This window comes from Capricornis sumatraensis, chromosome 5, assembly GCF_032405125.1.
Source record: "Capricornis sumatraensis isolate serow.1 chromosome 5, serow.2, whole genome shotgun sequence".
NCBI lineage: Eukaryota > Metazoa > Chordata > Mammalia > Artiodactyla > Bovidae > Capricornis > Capricornis sumatraensis.
The window spans coordinates 16654463-16674595 of record NC_091073.1 but is presented as its reverse complement, the minus strand read 5'-3'; the positions used below and the strand labels follow the sequence as shown (position 1 = coordinate 16674595).

At 35.5% G+C, this 20133-nt stretch overlaps 1 protein-coding gene across 2 annotated transcripts in view; it reads right to left on the bottom strand.

The window, feature by feature from the left end:
* Positions 1-3829: 3829 nt before the first annotated feature.
* The window catches only part of CASD1 (CAS1 domain containing 1), a 53987-nt gene continuing 37683 nt past the window's right edge, over positions 3830-20133 (bottom strand). For both annotated transcript variants that reach the window (XM_068972817.1, XM_068972818.1), the window contains 7 exons: positions 19341-19497; positions 17851-17930; positions 15280-15381; positions 14202-14342; positions 13402-13479; positions 11288-11380; positions 3830-5194 (listed from right to left, as the gene is read on the bottom strand). In XM_068972817.1, coding sequence (XP_068828918.1) covers positions 4928-5194; positions 11288-11380; positions 13402-13479; positions 14202-14342; positions 15280-15381; positions 17851-17930; positions 19341-19497 — 918 coding nt within the window. In that variant the 3' untranslated portion in view covers positions 3830-4927. The remainder of the gene's footprint in view (positions 5195-11287; positions 11381-13401; positions 13480-14201; positions 14343-15279; positions 15382-17850; positions 17931-19340; positions 19498-20133) is intronic.

The window sequence follows — 20133 nt, the reverse complement described above, 5'->3', positions numbered from 1 at the left end:
ATATATTGAATATTTTTTACAATCTAGTTAAAAAATATAATAATCAAACATATATATGCTTATTGTTAAACTTAATTTTACAATGCTTAAAAGCCTCCTAACATTTGAAATAATATTCACCCATTTAAAAAATTTTAATTGGCAACTTGTCTTACAATGGAATGGTAGGGTAGAAATGTTGTATTATACTAGCACCTACAGTAATAGGATTCACTTCATAGGTACAGTGAATGGTTTTATGTGAAGGCTCTGAATATTTTTAATAATTTTTTTATTGAATGATAATTGCTTTATTGAATTTTGTTTTCTGTCAAACCTTAACATGAATCAGCCACAGGTATACATATATCCTCTCCCTTTTGAACCTCCCTCCCATCTCCCTCCCATCCCACCCCTCTGAGCTGATACAGAGCCCCTGTTTGAGTTTCCTGAGCCACATAGCAAATTCCTGTTGGCTATCTATTTTACATGTGGTAATGTAAGCTTCCATGTTACTTGTTCCATACATCTCACCCTCTCCTCCCCTCCCCATGTCCATAAGTCTATTCTCTATGTGTTTCTCCATTGCTGCCCTGTCAGTAAATTCTTCAGTGCCGTTTTTCTAGATTCTGCATATTTGCATTAGAATACAATATTTCTCTTTCTGACTTACTTCACTCTGTATAATAGGTTCTAGGTTCATCCACCTCATTAGAACTGACTCAAAGGTGTTCCTTTTTATGGCTGAGTAATATTCCACTGTGTGTATGTACCAGGACTTCTTTATCCACTCAACTGTTGATGGACATCTAGGTTGCTTCCATGTTCTATTGTCAATAGTGCTGCAATGAACAATGGGATACATGTGTCTTTTAAATTTTTGGTTTCTTCAGGGTATATGCCTAACAGTGGGATTGCTGGGTCATATGGTGGTTTTATTCCTACCTTTTAAAGGAATCTCCATACCGTCTTCAATAGTGGTTATATCAATTTATATTCCCACCAACAGTGCAAGAGCAGTCCCTTTTCCCCACACCCTCTCCAGCATTTATTGCTTGTTGACTTTTTGATGATGGCCATTCTGACTGGTGTGAGGTGATATCTCACTGTAGTTTTGATTTGCATTTCTCTAATGAGTGATGTTGAGTGTTTTTTCATGTTTGTTAACCACCTGTCTTCTTTGGAGAAATGTGTTTTTCTGGTATTGAGTTCTATGAGCTACTTGTATATTTTGGAAATTAATCCTTTGTCAGTTGTTTCATTTGCTATCATTGTCTCCCATTGTGAGGGTTGTCTTTTCACCTCACTTATAGCTTCCTTTTCTGTGCAAAAGCTTTTAAGTTTAACCAGGTCCCACTTGTTTATTTCTTTTACTCTAGGAGATGGGTCATAGAGGATCTTGCTTTGAGTATTCTGCCTACATTTTCCTCCAAGAGTTTTATAGTTTCTGGTCTTACATTTAGGTCTTTAATCTATTTTGAGTTTATCTTTGTGTATGGTGTTATGAAGTGTTCAAATTTATTTTACATATAGCTGTCCAGTTTCCCCAGCACCATTTATTGAAGAGGCTGTCTTGGCCCCATTGTATATTCTTGACTCCTTTGTCAAAAATAAGGTACCCCTAGGTGCATGGGTTTATTCCTTGGCTTTCTGTCTTATTCCATTGTTCTATATTTCTGTTTTTGTGCCAATACCACATTGTCTTGATGACTGTAGTTTTGTAGTATAATTTGAAGTCAGGGTGGTCGATTCCCCCAGTTCCATTCTTCTTTCTGAAGACTGTTTTGGCTATTCAAGGTCTTTTGTGTTTCTGTATGAATTGTAAAATTTGTTGTTCTAGTTCTGAGAAAAACGTCATTGGTAATTTGATAGGGATCACATTGAATCTGCAGATTGCATTTGGCAGTATAATCATTTTCACAATATTGATTCTTCCTACCCAGGAACATGGGATATCTCTCCATCTGTTTATGTCATCTTTGATTTCTTTCATTAGTGTCTTATAATTTTCTGTGTACAGTTCTTTTGTCTCCTTAGGCAAGTTTATTCCTAGATATTTCTTTTTGTTGCAATGGTGAATGGGATTGATTCCTTAATTTCTCTTTCTGATTTTTCACTGTTAGTGTATAGAAATGCAAGTGGTTTCTGTGTATTGATTTTGTATCCTGAAACTTTGCTAAATTCACTGATTAGCTCTAGTAATTTTCTGATATTGTCTGTCAGGTTTTCTATGTACAGTATCATGTCATCTGCAAACAGTGAGAGCTTCACTTCTTTTCCAATCTGGATTCCTTTTCTTTTTCTTCTCTGATTGCTATAACTAGGACTTCCAGAACTATGTTGAATAATAGTAGGGAAGGTGGACACCCTTGTCTTGTTCCTGATCTTAGGGGAAATGCTTTCAGTTTTTCACCACTGAGAATAATGTTTGCTGTAGGCTTATCACATATGGTCTTTACTATGTTGAGGTAGGGTCTTTCTATGTCCATGTTTTGAAGAGCTTTAATCATAAATGGGTGCTGAATTTTGTCAAAGGCTTTTTCTGCATCTATTGAGATTATCACATGGTTTTTATCTTTCTATGTTAATATGGTGTATCACAAGGCTCTGAATTTTTAATGCTATTTTGGTTATTCATACAAATGGGAAGGTTTGACAAAGGCAACAGGGGAGGACTGGGGTAGACTGAGTAAGGCAAGGGCCTTTTGAAGCCAGAGGACAGATTTTTCAACGTGATGTAATTTATAGAAATTCTGAGTTTCACAGAACCTGAGATTTTCTCTAAATTTTAGCATATCTAAATATTCTGTTAAACATCTTTCTCTGAAGAATGGTATGACTGAGTAATGCACACAATCATTATGTGAGTCAATGCAGAAAAAATATTAAAATATACCATACATAGATGCTAACATTGTGGCAACTTAGAGCACAACAACCTCTTATCAGTAAAGACTCATTAAAAAATCAAATACAAATAGAATATTTCAATCACAAATGTAATTAAAAATTTTTTATCTGTCACTGTTTTATTTTATATATACATTAAATGAAAACATGTGAAGAAATAGGGCTCACCAGTTAAGTTTCAGGCTTGAGTTCAAATAGGGAAGAAAACTTATATTCACTTGGGTATCACTATTAGAAGATATAAATGCTTCTAAAAAACAAATACTGATCATCTTTTTTTTTTTCAGTTGTTTCATCAGGAAGAATCTTTCTCAGGTGATAAAACTTACAAGCTAAATTAAAACGCACTCTACTCATTGGCAAGCCACACTAGCAAGAATGATGTGATCACAGTACTTGGAAGTTTTTGATTTATAACTATACTATTCTCTACTTATAAGCCTGTGGTCTAGGAAGCAGAGCAATGAATCATTACAATTGTCTATCTGGGAAATGTCAAAAGACTAAGTAAGGGCAGAAGAGAGAAAAAGAACGAACACACATCTGTTTGAGAGACACTCCTCAATTAATGGAAATATATCATTAACACATAAATCCAGTGCTAAAGAAATACTCCAATTTTAAAATCTTCAAGTAACATTACTAATAAAACAATGTTTTAACTCATGAGTAGAAAGGGCAGATTACCCTCTAAAGCACTGATAACTAAATTATTCTTTAACTATGACTGTGACTTACCCATATATGCTCAGAGGTTAAAAAAGTAAATTTAAACTGAGGAAATGAATTATAAGACATTTGAACCAATCATTAATGGATCCAGTTTTTAAAAAAACCACATAGTTTAATTGATACTTTACAATACAAAAATAAGCATCCACAGAATGTTTATTTACTGTTTAAATTATTCCATATTTTCATATACCACGAACAAAAAATATTTTACCCCATACACAGTAACAGCAAACAAGTGCAATTTTTAAAACATTAAAATCTATAATCAAATCTGTACAACAGATAAATAAATTTATACCTCTAACAGTTAAGCCTGTAACAAAACCAAAAACAAACATTGCCCAAGGTGACCAGTTTACTTAAAATTCTACTTATACATCTCAAACATATCTTGAATCTTTACTACACTGCACACATTTAGATTGATAAATATTTTTTTAAAAAATAGGAGGGAGTAATAGGAAATACCAAAATGTTATAAAGAGCTTCCAAACATTGGAAATAATATACAAAAACTAATTAGATGGGGGAAAGCATATGTGATGCCTCCACAGGGTAACTGGCATTACACTGGTGCAGCTTAAGGAAAGGAAACAGGTGCATGTTTGGACTGGAAAGAAAATTTGGCCTTTTTATAAAAAGCTACAATAGCATCAATGACAAAACCCTGTCATCGAGCCTAGAACAACTCTGGGACAAAGTGTACAAAGATTTTAGGCTTATATACCTGAAAACCACAGTTAGGAAGAAAAATCATATCAGGAAACATAATATCAGAACATGGACAATAAAAGATATTGTTTGTCATTCCACATCATTGCACATATAAGGAAACAACACTGCAATCTTTCTTGAGTAAGAAAGTTTTCGATGAAGTAGGAAGTTCAATGATGAATATAGGTGCATATAATTTTTATTACCATAAATTTAGTAAATATCAAAACACTCAGTGGTGTTACTAAGCTAATTAAATTATCTGTATTTTTTACTGGAAAGGTAGTTATTTCCCTGCCTTCATATGTTAACTTAAAATCACTTATAAATGGAAATGCAGATCCAGTAGGAAAGACTTTTCACATGCAATCCTATACAATGCACTCTGCTTCAATCTTCTTCAGTATTTCACATTGTATATGTACATTTCCAAAATATACAACCACACGTGTTCAACAGATGTCACTGAGCTATCTTCTTGCCACACAAATTTTATTTACATATACATTTACAATACATCTCCAGATAGATGCTGTTCTCCTCTAGGTAGATTCAAAGTTAATCTGAAGAGTTTTAAGTTCTTAGAATCCTAATGTCTTGATTTATCTTGAATGGATGATAAGACGAGGAGTCCACAAAAAAATGCAGCTATACATGCCAATCTTTTCAACAGAGATGAGTTATCTTTAGGAATAATAATCTGTGCAAGATCATTAGTGATCTGAGAAATTTCATGTGCCACACAAACAAATATGAAAGTGCTGACAATAATGTTGAGCATAGGGTTTCCAGGTATGAGGACCAAGATACCCCTTGTGTCTGCTGCCAGCCATATGTGATATTGGCAAATAAACAGCTGGAAGGAAAAATATTTCGAGTTAGGTATTTTCAGGAAGTCCATAAATATATTATAGATTTTCCTAATTAAAACATATGATAGCCTAATTATTTCACTATTGGCCTTGAAAATCTATTGTCAAAATGCCTATACCACAAAGTAAACTACAGATTCAATGCAGTACCTATCAAGTTACCAATGCCATTTCTTTTTGCAGATCTAGAACAAAAAAAGACCTTAAAAATTTTATCGAAACACAAAAGACCCCAAACAGACACAGTAATCTTAAGAAAAATGGAACTGGAGAATCAGGCTCCCTGATTTCAGACTATACTACAAAGATACAATAATCAAAACAGCATGACACTGGCACAAAAATAAAATGACAGTGGCACAAAAACAGAAATATGTATCCGTGGAACAAGACAGAAAGCCCAGAGGCGAACCCACACCTACTGTCACCTGATCTATGACAGAGGAGGCAAGAATACACGACGGAGAGAAGAGAGCCTCCTCGGTAAGTGGTGCTAGGAAATCTGGACAGCTCCATGTACCAGGATGAAATTAGAACACAAAAATAGACTCAAAACGGATTAAAGGCCTAAATGTAAGATCAGACACTATAAAATTCTTGTAAGAAAACACAGCAAAAACACTCTGACATAAACCACAGCAAGATCTTTTTCAATCCACCTCCTATAGTAATGAAAATAGAAACAAAAATAAACAAATACGACCTAATTAAACTTAAGAGCAGTTGTACAGCAAAGGAAACCATACATAAAATGAAAAGACAACCTACAGAATTGGAGAAAATATTTGCAAATGAAGCAACTGACAAGGGATTAATCTCCAAAATATACAAACAGCTCATGCAGCTCAGTATCAAAAAGCAACCCAATCAAAACACAGGCAGAAGATCTAAACAGACATTTCTCCAAAGAAGATATACAGCTGGCTAAAAAACACATGAAAAGATGTTCAACATCACTAATTATTAGAGAAATGCAAATCAAAACTACCATGAGGTATCACCTCACAACAGTCAGAATGGCCATCATCAAAAAAAATCTGTAAACTATAAGTGCTGGAGAGAGTATGGAGAAAGGTGAACTCCCCTACACTGTAAACTGGGTACAGCCACTATGGAGGAAGTACGAAGGTTTCTTAAAAAACTAAAAACAGAGTTGCCATATGATCCAGCAATCCCACTCCTGAGCACATATCCAGAGAAAACCACAATTGGAAAAGATACATGCACACCAATATTCAGCACTATTTACAAGAGCCAGGACATGGAAGCAGCCTAGATGTCCAGCAGAGGAATGGGTAAAGAAGATGTGGTGTGTATTCACAATGGAGCATGACTCAGCCATATAAAAGAATGGAAAAGCACCATTTGCTGCAACATGGATGGACACAGATGGATTGCTACTGAGTGACGGAGAGGTCAAAGAAATTCTATATATAATGAACTTATATATAAAATGGAAACAGAGCTACAGATGTAGAAAACAAACGTATGGTTACCAGGGGGTAAAGAGGGTGTAGGGATAAACTGGAAGATTGGGACTGACATATATACACTACTCCATATAAAACAGATAACAATTAACTACTATATTGCGGAACTCTACTCAACACTCTATAATGACCAATGTGGGAAAAGAATCTACTCTAAAAGATTGTATACCTGATTCATTTTGCTGTATACCTGAAACTACCACAACATGGTAAATCAACTATATTCCAATATAATTTTTTAAAAAATCCCACAAACACCTCAGTCAAAAAATGGCAGAAGCTCTAATAGATGCTTCTCCAAAGAAGACATACAGAGGGCCAAAAAGTACATGAAAAGATGTTGAACATCGCTAATTACCAGAAAAATGCAAATCAAAACCACGACGAGGCAGACCTGGGGAAAAGACTGGTGCTGAACGCACGGAGACAGCCTGAGGAGCTGGAGTGTGGTGTGGCTGTAACGGTGGGTGTTTGCAGAAGCATGGGCCTGCCATAGAAATGAAGGGCCATTGTTAACTGGTGTGTGAAGGGTGGGGCATCCACAGCAACCTCCTGCTCCATGTGCTGGCCCATGGCTTGCCTCCTCCGCCTCCAGGAGAGTGTGCCCCAGCTGCCACTGCTTCAGGAGACTCCTGTGTCAACCACCACCTCGGCAGGCCCCAGGAGCAGGTGCCAGGGGGTTGCCCACATGCAGAAGCGGGGCTGAAACCACAGCTGAGCTCCAGAGGCCAAGCAACTTAGGAAGCAGGACTGGATTCTCTCCCCATAGCTGTGTGAGAGATGGAACACCTCCACTGGCAGCTCTGTAAATTCAGCACCTGTGGGACATACAAGTAGTCAAGAGGTGCTTCTGCCACTGGGAGGGCTCTGACCTCAGCAGCTGTGGGCTCTGTGGGTACACGTGCATGAGGGCTGGGCTAGGCCAGGGTATGAGATGTCTCCACAGCTCCCACCCTGGATTCAGAGGCGTGAGTACTGCGGTCCTGGGACCTGAGGGGACCCAGATCCTGTGCTGGTGACCTTGTGGAGATAACACTCCAGGGACACCAGGGCCATGGCTGACATTCCCACTATTGAGGCAGAGCCCAGGACAGTGCCAACAACAATGCATTCCGTGAGCCCTGACAAGTGAAAGGTGACACGACAGAGCACACTCACTGGTGCACAGCTCCTGCAAGGAAAATCAATGGCTCCTGTCCTGGCGGGAGAGCTCCAGTGCCACCTACCTCACACTGCAGCTCTGAAATGCAGCTCAGAAAAGCATCTGGGGGCCTCTAGGCCAACAACTAGGGAGCAGATTCTGCCCCTGATAGGGCAGAGACAACTACAGAGCCAGGAGGAGGCCCGGTTCAGTCTCCAGTGCAGGCTCTGGCCGTCACAAGTCACACCTCCTATCAGAAGGATAATGACCAGTGTAACTGAGCAAAGAAGTGGCAGGCTCCGTACTACAAAGAGCGCTTGTACTAAAAAATACTAAATCCACGCAGGCTACATAGGGACACACCTACAAAAAATAGACCTCCAAGACCATAGCAGATGACTGTTCCTCCTAAACTCAGACAGCAAGAGAAATATGCAAAATAAAGAAGCAGAAGAACCACTCCCAGTTAAAATTAAGAAAAGAATTCCCCTGAAAGAACAAGCAATAAAACAGACCTCTTCAGTCTAACAGATACTGAGTTTAAGAAGGAGACAGTGAAAATACTGAAGGAATGAAGAGAGGCCATGGACAGAAATGCAAATTATTGTAAAAAGCGACTAGAAGCTATGAGGAGAAGCCAAGAAAAATTAGAAAATTCATTTGCATAGACAAAAGGTGAACTAACTGCAATGAAGAGCAGAATGGATAATGCAGAAGAAAGAATAAGTGATCTAGAAGATAGAATAATGGAAATCACCCAATTAGAATAGTGGAGAGAAAGCCAAATGAAAAAAAAAAAATGAAAGCAATGTAACAGACTTATAGGTTAAGATAAAGCATGCCGATCCACAAGTAGGGATCCCAGAAGGAGACAGAAAGGGGATTGAAAATGTATTTGAAGAAATTATTGCTTAAAAATTGCCCAAACCTAAAGAAGGAAGCAGAGCTATCTCAGGTACCGGAAGTACACACAGCCCCAAACAAGATGAACCCAAACAGACCTATTTCAAGACATAATTAAAATGGCAAAAGTTAAAGAGAAGATTCTAAAGACTTGTAACAGAAAAGCAGAGAGTTAATTACAAGGGAACCCCTATAAAGTTATCAGGTAATTTCTCTACAGAAATGCTGCAGGTTAGAAGGAAGTGGCAAGGTATATTAAAAGTCTTGTAAGGCAAAATCCTGTAATGTAGGATACTTTACCCAGCAAGGTTATAATTTAGAATAAAAGGAGAGAGAAAGAATTTCTCAGATAAGCAAAAACTAAAAGAATACGGCAACACTAAACCTATCCTAAAGGAAATATTGAAAGGTCTTCTCTAAACAGAAAAGAGGAATCTATAGGGAAGAAAAATATCACAATTGAAAAGTAAATCTCTTAAATAAGCCAGTAGAAAGATTTTTAAAAACTTAAAAATTTTGTGAAAGCAATGATGACCACATGGACTGCAACAGGTTGAACATGAAGATGTGAATGAGGACATCATAAAATGAGGGGGAGGACAGTAAGAAAACATAGGCTTTTTAGAAAGTGTGTGAGCCTATATGACTACCAGTCTAAACCAAATAGATATAGGAAGAAGTTAACATACTTGAAAACAGAGCAATAGCAAATCAAAACACAACAGATTCAGGAAAACCAAGAAGAGAACATGAGTATAATACAAAAGAAAACCATCAAACCACAAAAGGAGAAACAAAAAGAGACAAAGAAGAAATATAAAACCAACAAGAAGACAAGGTTTAAAATGGCAATAAATAACATATCTATCAATAATTACTTTAAATGTTAGTGGACTAAATGCTCCAATCAAAAGACACACAGTGGCAGACTGGATTAAAAACAAACAACAGCCTAAAATATGCTGCCTTCAAAAGACCCACTTGAGGACAAAGGACACTTAAAGATTAAAAGGGAGGGGATGTAAAAAGATATTTCATGCAAACAGAAACGACTAGAGTCACAATACTCATATGAGACAAGATAGACTTTAAAACAAAGGATATAAAGAAAGATAAAGAAGGATATTGTATAATGGTAAAAGGACCACTGCAAGGAGATACTAACAAACATGAAGAGAGAAACTGACAGGAACACAATAATTAGAAGCCTTTAACACCCCAGGCACATCAGTGGACAGATCTCTGAGAGAGAAAATCAATAAGGCAACAGAAATGCTAAATGATACAACAGAATAGTCCGACTTAAATGATACCTTCAGTACATTACACTAAAAAAAAACAGAATACACATTCAAGTCTCCATATCATCCAATAATTCCACTTTGGCATATAGCTGGAGAAAATGATAATTCAAAAATATCTAGTCTCTGCAGTACTATTTACAATCGCCAAGACACAGAAGCAACCTAAATGTCCATGGGCAGGTGAAAGGATAAAGAAGATGTGGGGGGTGTGTGTGTGTGTGTGTATGGAACATCAGTCATAAGAAAGAATGCAATAATGCCATTTGTAGCAACATAGACAGACCCAGAAATTACCATACTAAGTGAAGTAAGCCAGACAAAGACAAGTATCATATGATACCACTTACATGTAGAATCTTACAAACAAAACAAAATGAATGAACTTAATTCCAAGACAGAAAGAGACTCACAGATATAGAAAACAAACTTATGGTTAGTTACCAATGGGAAACTGGGGAGGTGATAAGTTAGCAGGTTGGGATTAACACACTATTATATGTAAAACAGATAGCAACAAGAACCTAATAAATAGCACAGGAAGTACACTTAATATCTTGTAATAACTTATGAGGGAAGAGAATCTGAAAAAGAATGTGTAACTGAATCACACAGAAGTCTTTCCCATTTTAAAGACAACTTAATACATATTATAACTCTAAAATGTATCTTTTATGATTAAATGAATTCTACTATTTTAAAATGTTCTATTTCAATAATAAAACTCAGAATACACTGAATGTATTTCATACCTACTTTAAACTGATTTTGACGATAAATTCATATTAGTTACTGCACACAAAATAATGAGTTTTAAAATTTCCCCAAACTTTCAATAAGAGTGAATTTTATTATGATAAGCATCAATAAACTAAATTCCAGCAATATAATATTATGAATGAACAACAAATCAAAATCCTCTCAGCTTGATTTCATTTATGTCTATTTACAAATTTCATTTGTATCTATTTCATTTTTTTTCTCTTCCTATTTCTTCATCTTGGCTGTACTTGAAAGACAAAATAAATATGTGAAAGTCATCTGTATTTAGCCATTTAAATAAGACTTTAAGAGCATTCTACAATACTGCTGTTGAAGTTCAAAGTTTCTTGCCTATAATTTCATAAAAATAGCTTTGGTTTAAAAAAAAAGTCAGTTATACATCTATATATACATTTATATATACACAGCTCCATAAAACACTGGGTAGTATAAGACAGATCAAAATATTAATATACTAACCTCTAATGAAATTTTTCCAAACCAAGCAAAAAATGAACTGTAAACTGAACGAGCATACCCAGGGATATTCCTTATAAGGATGAAGGCTAAAATCTAAAGAAAAAACACACAGGCAAATGTTAATAATCTGCTTATTCAAAGAATTCTGCTTTCTTTCAAGTGATAATTTTATTCTTTATGTTACTGAACTTAATACATAGACTTTTTTTTTCCTCAATAGATGAAGTATTTGCAAGTTATCTTTTATCTAGAGTCTACTCAAACTGGATTTCTGAGCATGTGCTCTATATAGTGCAAACAAGGGCAGGTTTTATATGGCTGGACAGTTTTATTTTATATGTACTAGAAAAAATATAAACTCATCTTGAGGACCTTTGTGTAGAAAGAAATGCTATATTTATGTATCAAAATTAACAAAATTCCATGATATGATTTTGCTTCTAAAAAGTATTCACTCTGCTGGGAGCTGCTCACCCCCATCTTTCTGCTCTCTTCAAGGCTCCTTCTACTGATAGCAATGTAAATGTGGGAAAAAGTAACCAAGGAAAGATGAGTATGTGGCATGTAGTGACCAGGAGTGAAAGCGACAGCTCAGCAGGGTTTATGTTAGCCTTCTTCTATGAGCAATCACTCTCTCCCTTAGCTACTCTTACGTTGTTCTGAATTGGTGTCATGTTAGTGGAACAGCCCCCTTCCTTCCATGTTGCTACAGAAATGACATCAGATACGAAATACAAAGTGTTACTTGTAAGCATGACTTCTGCAGAAGTCCTGAAAATGCTATATTAATATAGTACAATTTTTAAAATAGCATTGTCAATTGTGTTTGAAGAGTTGGTCATATGCTTAGTTCTACTGACTATATAGAGGTTTAAGATGGATGAAATAGTTTCTTCATTGAAGAGAACTTAAAACCTAAAAGAAGATCCTCCAGAAATCCTCCCTGTTCCTTCCTGTTGAACCATACAGTTTTTAGGCTTTGGCTTAGACATAACTTTGTCCAAGAACCTTGCTCTGATATCAAGATGGATTAGGAAGAAATCCCAAATGTTCTAAAGTGCCCTGTACTTAACCGTCACCACACTAATCACAAGGCCCTGCAATTACCTGCAACCATAGGTATCTCTCTAAAATGCAGATTTGATTTGGGCTGCTGAGCAGCCTCGGCCCACCTCCCAGTCACTACACATACTTCTTTAGACTCTGGCTCTCTGAGTTCCAGCCCCAGTGGCTTTCTTCAAGTTCCCTGAACGGGAATATACTCTTTTCTACCCACATGGCCTAAGTTCTCATTGCCTGCCTTCATTCCTCCAATCTTGGCTTAATTTTTCCACCCCTCTTTGGCTGCACCTTACGGCATTCAGAACTTCCCTGACCAGAGATCAAACCTGCACCCCCTGCAGTGGAATCCGAGTCTTAACTGCTGGACCACCAGGGAATTTTATCAGGGAAACCATCTCTGAACCCTAACTACCTTCACTCCAACTCCAACTAGGTCATATACCCTTACTGTATTCCCTTGTAGCGTCATGAACTTCTGTTCATGGTTACTTGGTGATTATATGATTACTATTTGCAGCTGAAGAATACAGGCTCTGTGAGGGTAGGGACCACGTCTGCTTTGGTCGTCACTACATCCCTCAGCATAATATCTAGCTCACAGAAGTATCAAAGACTTGTTAAATGAATTTTAGAAACTGTTAAATGAATAAATGTTCAACCATATTCCTGTTGGACTGTAAGTTCTGAGGGCAGGAACTACATGTACTTCTGACCTGTAGCATGGTTCTTAACACATGGAAGGCCATTAATAAGTAAGGCCAGAAACAAGTGAATGAAGAAATCTGAACAAATAAATGATGAGAAAGAAAACAGGAGTAATGAATTAACATTTTCTAAGTGCTTATCAAGTGATAAACACCGATCATTTCTATACATTTAATAATAACATTTAATAACCACCCTTCAAAACAGATTTTTGTATCTCTACTACAGAGGAAGGTAGGGCTTAGAAAGATATACTACATTTAATAGATTTCAATTTAAAAGTTGTCTTTAAAGACTCCTGTTCTAATCAAAAATTAAGAAAAATTTCTCTAAATAAAGATAATTACCTGTACCACAGAAACGGATGGGTGGAGTTCATTGCACTCTGCTTTGTTTTTACAACTGCTAGCCCAGATGGAATAGGTCTAAAACAAAAAATTTATGGATCACTTCACAAAAATGGTTATGCCTTAACAAGGCAGCACTCAATTTTAAGAAGTTTCTTTATAACATACTTCATAATTTTTTTAATATTTCTTTTTTTTTTTGGATGTGGACCATTTTAAAATCGTTTATTGAATTTGTTACAATATTGCTTTTGTCTCATGTTTTGACTTTTTTGGCCAGGAGCCATGTGGGATCTTAGCTGCCTGACCAAGGATCAAACTCACACCTCCTGAATTGGAAGGCCAAGTACTAACCACTGGACTGCCAGGGAAGTCCAACATTATACTTCATTGTGCTATTAAAGTTCAGTAAAAACTGTACACAGGTTTGCTCCTCTCTCATTTTGGCAAGCTCAAACATAACAAAGTAGAGAGAGAGGAGCGTAAGTCTGTGTTTTTCCAGAAATAGTGATCATACTGCAGTGATGGCTCTTTCTGTTAAATATCTTATATTTTTTCCCAAACTTATTACAACTTTTAAAATTCCTATTTCATTGAGATCTCAAGTTATTCTTCATATTTAACACATATATGTTTATATTCTCTTTAGAATTTATGTTCAATTTAAAATAAGAAAGAGATATTTCAAAAGTAAAATATTTTATTTATTAAAAATAAATGATTAAATTCCTATCTCTTAAAATTAATTTTCTGCACCATTTGGGATTTTGGAAATTTAGAAGATTACATGTGAAACTTACCAAGAAAGAAACTACTGAAATAAATAATAGAAAATTTGAAATTTTGCTTGAAAAAAGAGGTTCACCCTTTCCTTCAGAAAGTATTTGGCGCTTCTGCAAAGCCAGATAAATGAAAGCAAACAACATTCCATGAAAGACTACCTGAAAAATAAGGGGGGAAAACCTGTTTTAAATAGCTACTTTTCAATAAATAGCAAATATACTTGGTAAAGGAGTACCATATGTATAGAAGTATATAGGTTAAAAGCTTAAAGATCCAAAGTTTCTATGAAGAACCTAAACATCAAGAAATGAGGTCAAGTCAATGATCATTGGAAACAATTTGCAATGGACAAGCAAACATCTCTTGCAATGACAAGATAAGCTGGCTTACTTCAAGGAGTCTCAGCAGCAAGTAAAGAAATAAAGACATTTTATATATCTGGATGAAACCATAATTGGAAAAGATGCATGCACCCCAGCGTTCACTGAAGCACTATGTACAACAGCCAGGACATGGAAGCAACCTAAACACCCACCAGTGGGTGAATGGGCAGAGAGGTGGCACATATATACAACGGAACATTACTCGGCCATAGAAAAGAATGCCGCTTTCAGTCACAGTAATTCTTGCCTGGGAAATCCCATGGACAGTGGAGCCTGGTGGGCTGCAGTCTATGGGGTCTCAAAAGAGTCGGACACGACTTAGAGACTAAACAACAAGAAGAAGCCCTGGGTACATGTTGCCAAACTGCTATGATACTCCTGACTTTAAACCTTTCCCAACATTTAAGAATTTTCATTTAAAAACTGACACACTGTAAATCAAGTATATTTCAATCAAAAAATAATAATCTTTAAAAGACCAGATGAATCAAAACAATAACAATAAATGCTAAGATAACCTGTGTAAAAATAAAAGAGTATTTTGATCACTGCAAAAAAATAAAAGAAAACCAAAGGGTGGGCTGGATTGCTTTGATTTACCAAATCAACATGTTTCCTTATTTCAAAACTAAATAAAAACAGATTACATTTTTCCAAGTAAATTTTAAAAGTATAATTTGAAATGGGAAAAGAGCACAAGGTAAATACATACGTAACGGTCTAACCTCCATCTGAACCACCATTCATATACATTGCCTTTCAGTTCAAAACACTTGGACAATGGCCAAAGAGAAAAGATCTTCTCAAATGCACCCTGAGAAGAGGAATTCAGAAAATTAAGATGGTATAAGTCAATACTGGCTTTTGGAATTCTATTATAAACTGTAATTTTCTAAAGTTAAGATTTTATTAAGGTCATTCATAATTTTAAAATTCTATTTATTTCATATCAAAATGTCATTTCATTTGAAAAGAAACTTATTTTACTAATGGGTAGTAAAGATAACAAAACATTTTTGTTAACTTACTTTCATAGCACATGAAAGGCTATTGAGACTGTAAAATCAAAAAACAAAACAAAACAAACCCCAAGTTGGTAATTGGAAAGTTATTCCATTTAATCTAGTGTACAAAAGAGCTACTATTTAGTGATCAAAACACAAAACTACAAATTACTTCAGCCAATATGGTATCAATAACCTAAAGGATGATGGTTAAAGTTATAGTTTTTCTTTATGTAATGTCCTTAATAATCAATCTATAATGAACCATATGAATTGAAAAGAATCCTCTGAATTAGTCACCTTACTCAATCAACTATACCCAAATGCCATTATTAGACTTTGAAACAAAGCTTACAACTTTACTCTGGTCATTAGTGAATGTACCTTCTTATTGATCTGACAGTCTGGAAAATCTGGGAATGAAGGGGCAGAAGTCTTGGGTACATTTCTGTACATTAATGAAGTCTTTCAAAAAAGAGAACAAAACACTCAATTTCCAGACTAAAGAATGACAACAAACTCTATTATGGAAACTCCATTATGACACATGATGCCATGGCATTTAAAAAAAAAAACTGTGTAACTTCAGGTTTTTAAAGGCTAATAAAAAAATCAAAGTAAAACATGAAAATAGTATTATGTTTTAGGTAATACCAAATCTTTAGGTCAGAAGAACTTTATTATTTTAATAAATTGCAAAAGTCTCCATTTAGTCACAGAATTTAAAATGCTAGTCACTTATAAAAATAGGTTCTATCAAGGTCTATGTCTCAGGATGATTATTACCAAGACCTGCAGTATAAAGTGTATACCTATTATATCACATTTCTCTATTTCACCGATATGTATTAGACATACAGGATTCCACAGATCATGTATCAAGTTTATTTCTCATCAAAATTTATATGTAATCAATAAGCAAGTATTTAATGAGCACCCATTTGCACAACACACTGGGCTGTACTAGGCAATTTCCTTTTTTTTTCTGATCCAGTAGTCAATACTGTTTCAAAGGTAAATCTTAATTCTTTTTATGAACTCTTGGTCTGTCTTCCTTTCCCTCCTTCAGATGAACCAGGGAGTCTTGGGAATTTTAATGAATAATTGTCAAGTGGCAATGGCAACCCACTCCAGTACTCTTGCCTAGAAAATCCCATGGACAGAGGAGCCTGGTGGGCTACAGTCCATGGGGTCGCGAAGAGTCAGACACAACTGAGCGACTTCACTTTCACTTTTCACTTTTATGCATTAGAGAAGGAAATGGCAACCCACTCCACTGTTCTTGCCTGGAGAATCCCAGGGACGGGGGAGCCTGGTGGGCTGCCGTCTATGGGGTCGCACAGACTCGGATATGACTGAAGCGACTTAGCAGCAGCAGCAGCTGTATGACACTTAACTGGCTATTTCTTTAATATTTGACTATTGTTTCCTTATTACTTTACATATTTCCTGCAAAAAACCCTTAAAAGTCAGGCAGATATAAGATACTTTATTTCTAAGAATGAAAATAAACAGGAAAGCCTATAGAAAAAAAAAAAAAAGAAAAGCCCTCTATAGGAGTTTACACACACACACACACACATACACACAATGCTCATATGGCATTTTCATCTGGTAGAGTTGAATACAAGACAGTGTTGGAGATGGCAGTAAACTACAGAATATATCACAACTAAATGCAATTAAATTATTGTTATAAATATCATGCTGCCCAAATAAGTCTGTCTGATGGACTGACCAGCAGGTAGCAGTTCGCCATCTTGCAAAAAGAGTTAAGAAAATCTCAACCATCAAAATAGGGCGATAAAAGGTTAGAGATATACTACATACAAGCAAGCCACTTTGCCCCTGAGTTGGCTTTATCAACAGCCAAAATTCTGCTCTATGAAGTTATGGGAAAAGTCAAGTAGCACTTGGACGCCATGAATAATGCACAGACCAAGCTGCAGATTCTGTCAAGAGAATTTTGATCTTCACTTTGAGCAGTGTCTTATGACAGGCGTTCAATAAAAGTTTGATTGATCAAAGTCAAGTAAAATGGATTGCGAACAACTGCCAGAGGAAGAGCTTTAAATTGCTCTTCCAACAAAAACAGAGGTAACAAAAGTAGATAGGTCTCAAAAGAACGACACTGAGTAGTCAACTACAGAGTGACACTTTTATTACAGTCATTAAAAAGTGAAGCTTAAGAAAAGCTCTGATTCTTCTCTCATACTTTAACACATTTGAACTTTAGAATAAAATACAACAAAATATAAACCAAAAAGGACAATACAAACCTGAGAATATGCCAAAAAACATATACATAACAGCAAGAAGGCTAGTTTCAACAGTAAGCCAAAATGCCACAAACAATTTCCTAAGAGAGAAAATATTTAATTTACTAAGAAATGTAAACTTACATTAGAAAACATGTTAAATACTCTCTATTTAACATATTAATACCCTGCATAGTTCTTTATAATAATTTAAGGCTGCCTACAGGATACACAAAATATATCTAAAATTACAAGTGGGACACAAAGGAATAAAAGATGGAGCGTCCTTACTAGGAACGAGGCTACAACATTGATCTGATACCCCATATACTTGATATTTAGCCACTATAAATGCATTTGAAAATACATCCCAGATTCAATTACACTGTTCATTATTGGAAGTTACAACAAAACTTGGAACAGGCTCAATGTAATTCTAACAAACACTCATGTTTAATAACTTTGGTAATACTGCTGAAACATTACAGTTTTAAGAAAGGAGCTTAAGAACTTCCCAGTGGATTAGTTTAATCTATAAGATGCATTTTAACGTATGCATATTTTAAGTTATGTGTTCACAGTTTATACATATTGATTATCATTTTATAAATATGCAGGGTTTGTGTTGAGGAATTAAACTCCAGAGACTCTCCAAGACACAAATGGACTTCATTGAAGGCTGGAGCTTAACTCTTTCCTGAAAAATTATTTGGTATTATTAATAGAAGTCGACAGAAAATATTTTTTTGATATATAATATTTGATTGAAAGACCTAAAAGACATTATTAAAGACAAAAAAAATTCTGTTTCAAAACAAACAAACAAACAAACAAGGTTTAATTTTAATGACATGATCTTGATGGAGAAAAGCATTAGGATCAATGACTGTGACCTTACTTTGAACATTCATCAGACCTATCTGTGTAAAATTTGAAGATGACACCTTGTGGGCACTTACGTTTCCTTAAACATAAAACAGGTTGATAATAACTGCTTAAAGGGTTGTTTAGAAGATAAGCTATACTAGTGATTTTTAAGCTTGTCTGACACAAAAAGCCTTTTTGCAAATGAATGTCTACTCAAAATCTACACACACACACACACACACACGCACATGCGCACAAGGACACGCACACGCACACAGACACAGGATCAAGTAAACCAGAGATGCCAAGACTGAAGCAGGATGTGTGGCCCTCTGGTGCGCTCCATTCTGGCTCCATACAAGAGAGTTTGAAAACGGCTGCACTAGCTGATATGTAAAATGGCTTTGCAAGTTTAAAAGGAGAAAACATAATATAAATGCAAACTATTATTCCTCACTGTTAATACTACTTGAACCACGTAACTTTCTAGAAACATAATTTAAGAGCAAATTTTCAAAATATCAATGCTACATATAAATTTAAACTGTCAATACATCTCAATAAAAATAACAGCCGTTAGCAACTAAAAAGAAACTTGCACTGGAAGAATATATTTATTAACATTAGTAAGAAAATATATTTACCGTTTGCTTTTTTTTGGATTATTTGTGGCCATAGTGCTAAAGTAACATATATGACCATGAACCATACAGTGACCAAGGGGACAAAGTAATAGAATTGATAAGGCCGATCCATTACTATGCATAACACCACTACCAGGAAATTGAGACGAAATAAGACCTATTAAAAAGGAGAAGAAAATGGTTTTCACTTTGAAAATTAGACAGATTCTCTCTGACAGAGTATAAATGTTTAAGACTAAAATCGTAACTGTACAAGTACTATTTACTAATCCTTAAAAAATCATATTTGTTCTAAAATCATTGTAAAGAGTTGAACATAAAACATTTATGCATCATTTTATTAACTGGATCCCAGCAAAGCACCAACCTGAGCTGTCCTCTGGCTACAAATGTCATCTTGTTAAATGCAGGAAAAGAATCATAAACCTCCTTCCTAGAGCTACAGTTTATAAACAAAGATTACGTTATCTCAATGAAAGAATGTCCATTTGATCTCCATTTGATGTTGATGTATCCCATTTGGTATTAAGTTGAAAGTTTTAACAGATACAAAATAATATTACTCAAATTAAAAAGGGTCTTTGAAAAACAAAAGTATCTTCGGGACTTCCGTAACAGTCATTTCAGATGGTGTGATGTCAAAGAACACAGAATTTGAGCAGATTAATATTAGAGCTTTATCACTTACTATGTGACCTTTTTAAGTGAAAGTCGCTCAGTCATGTCTGACTCTTTGGGACACTAGGCACTGTACAGTCCATGGAATTCTCCAGGCTAGAATACTGGAGTGGGT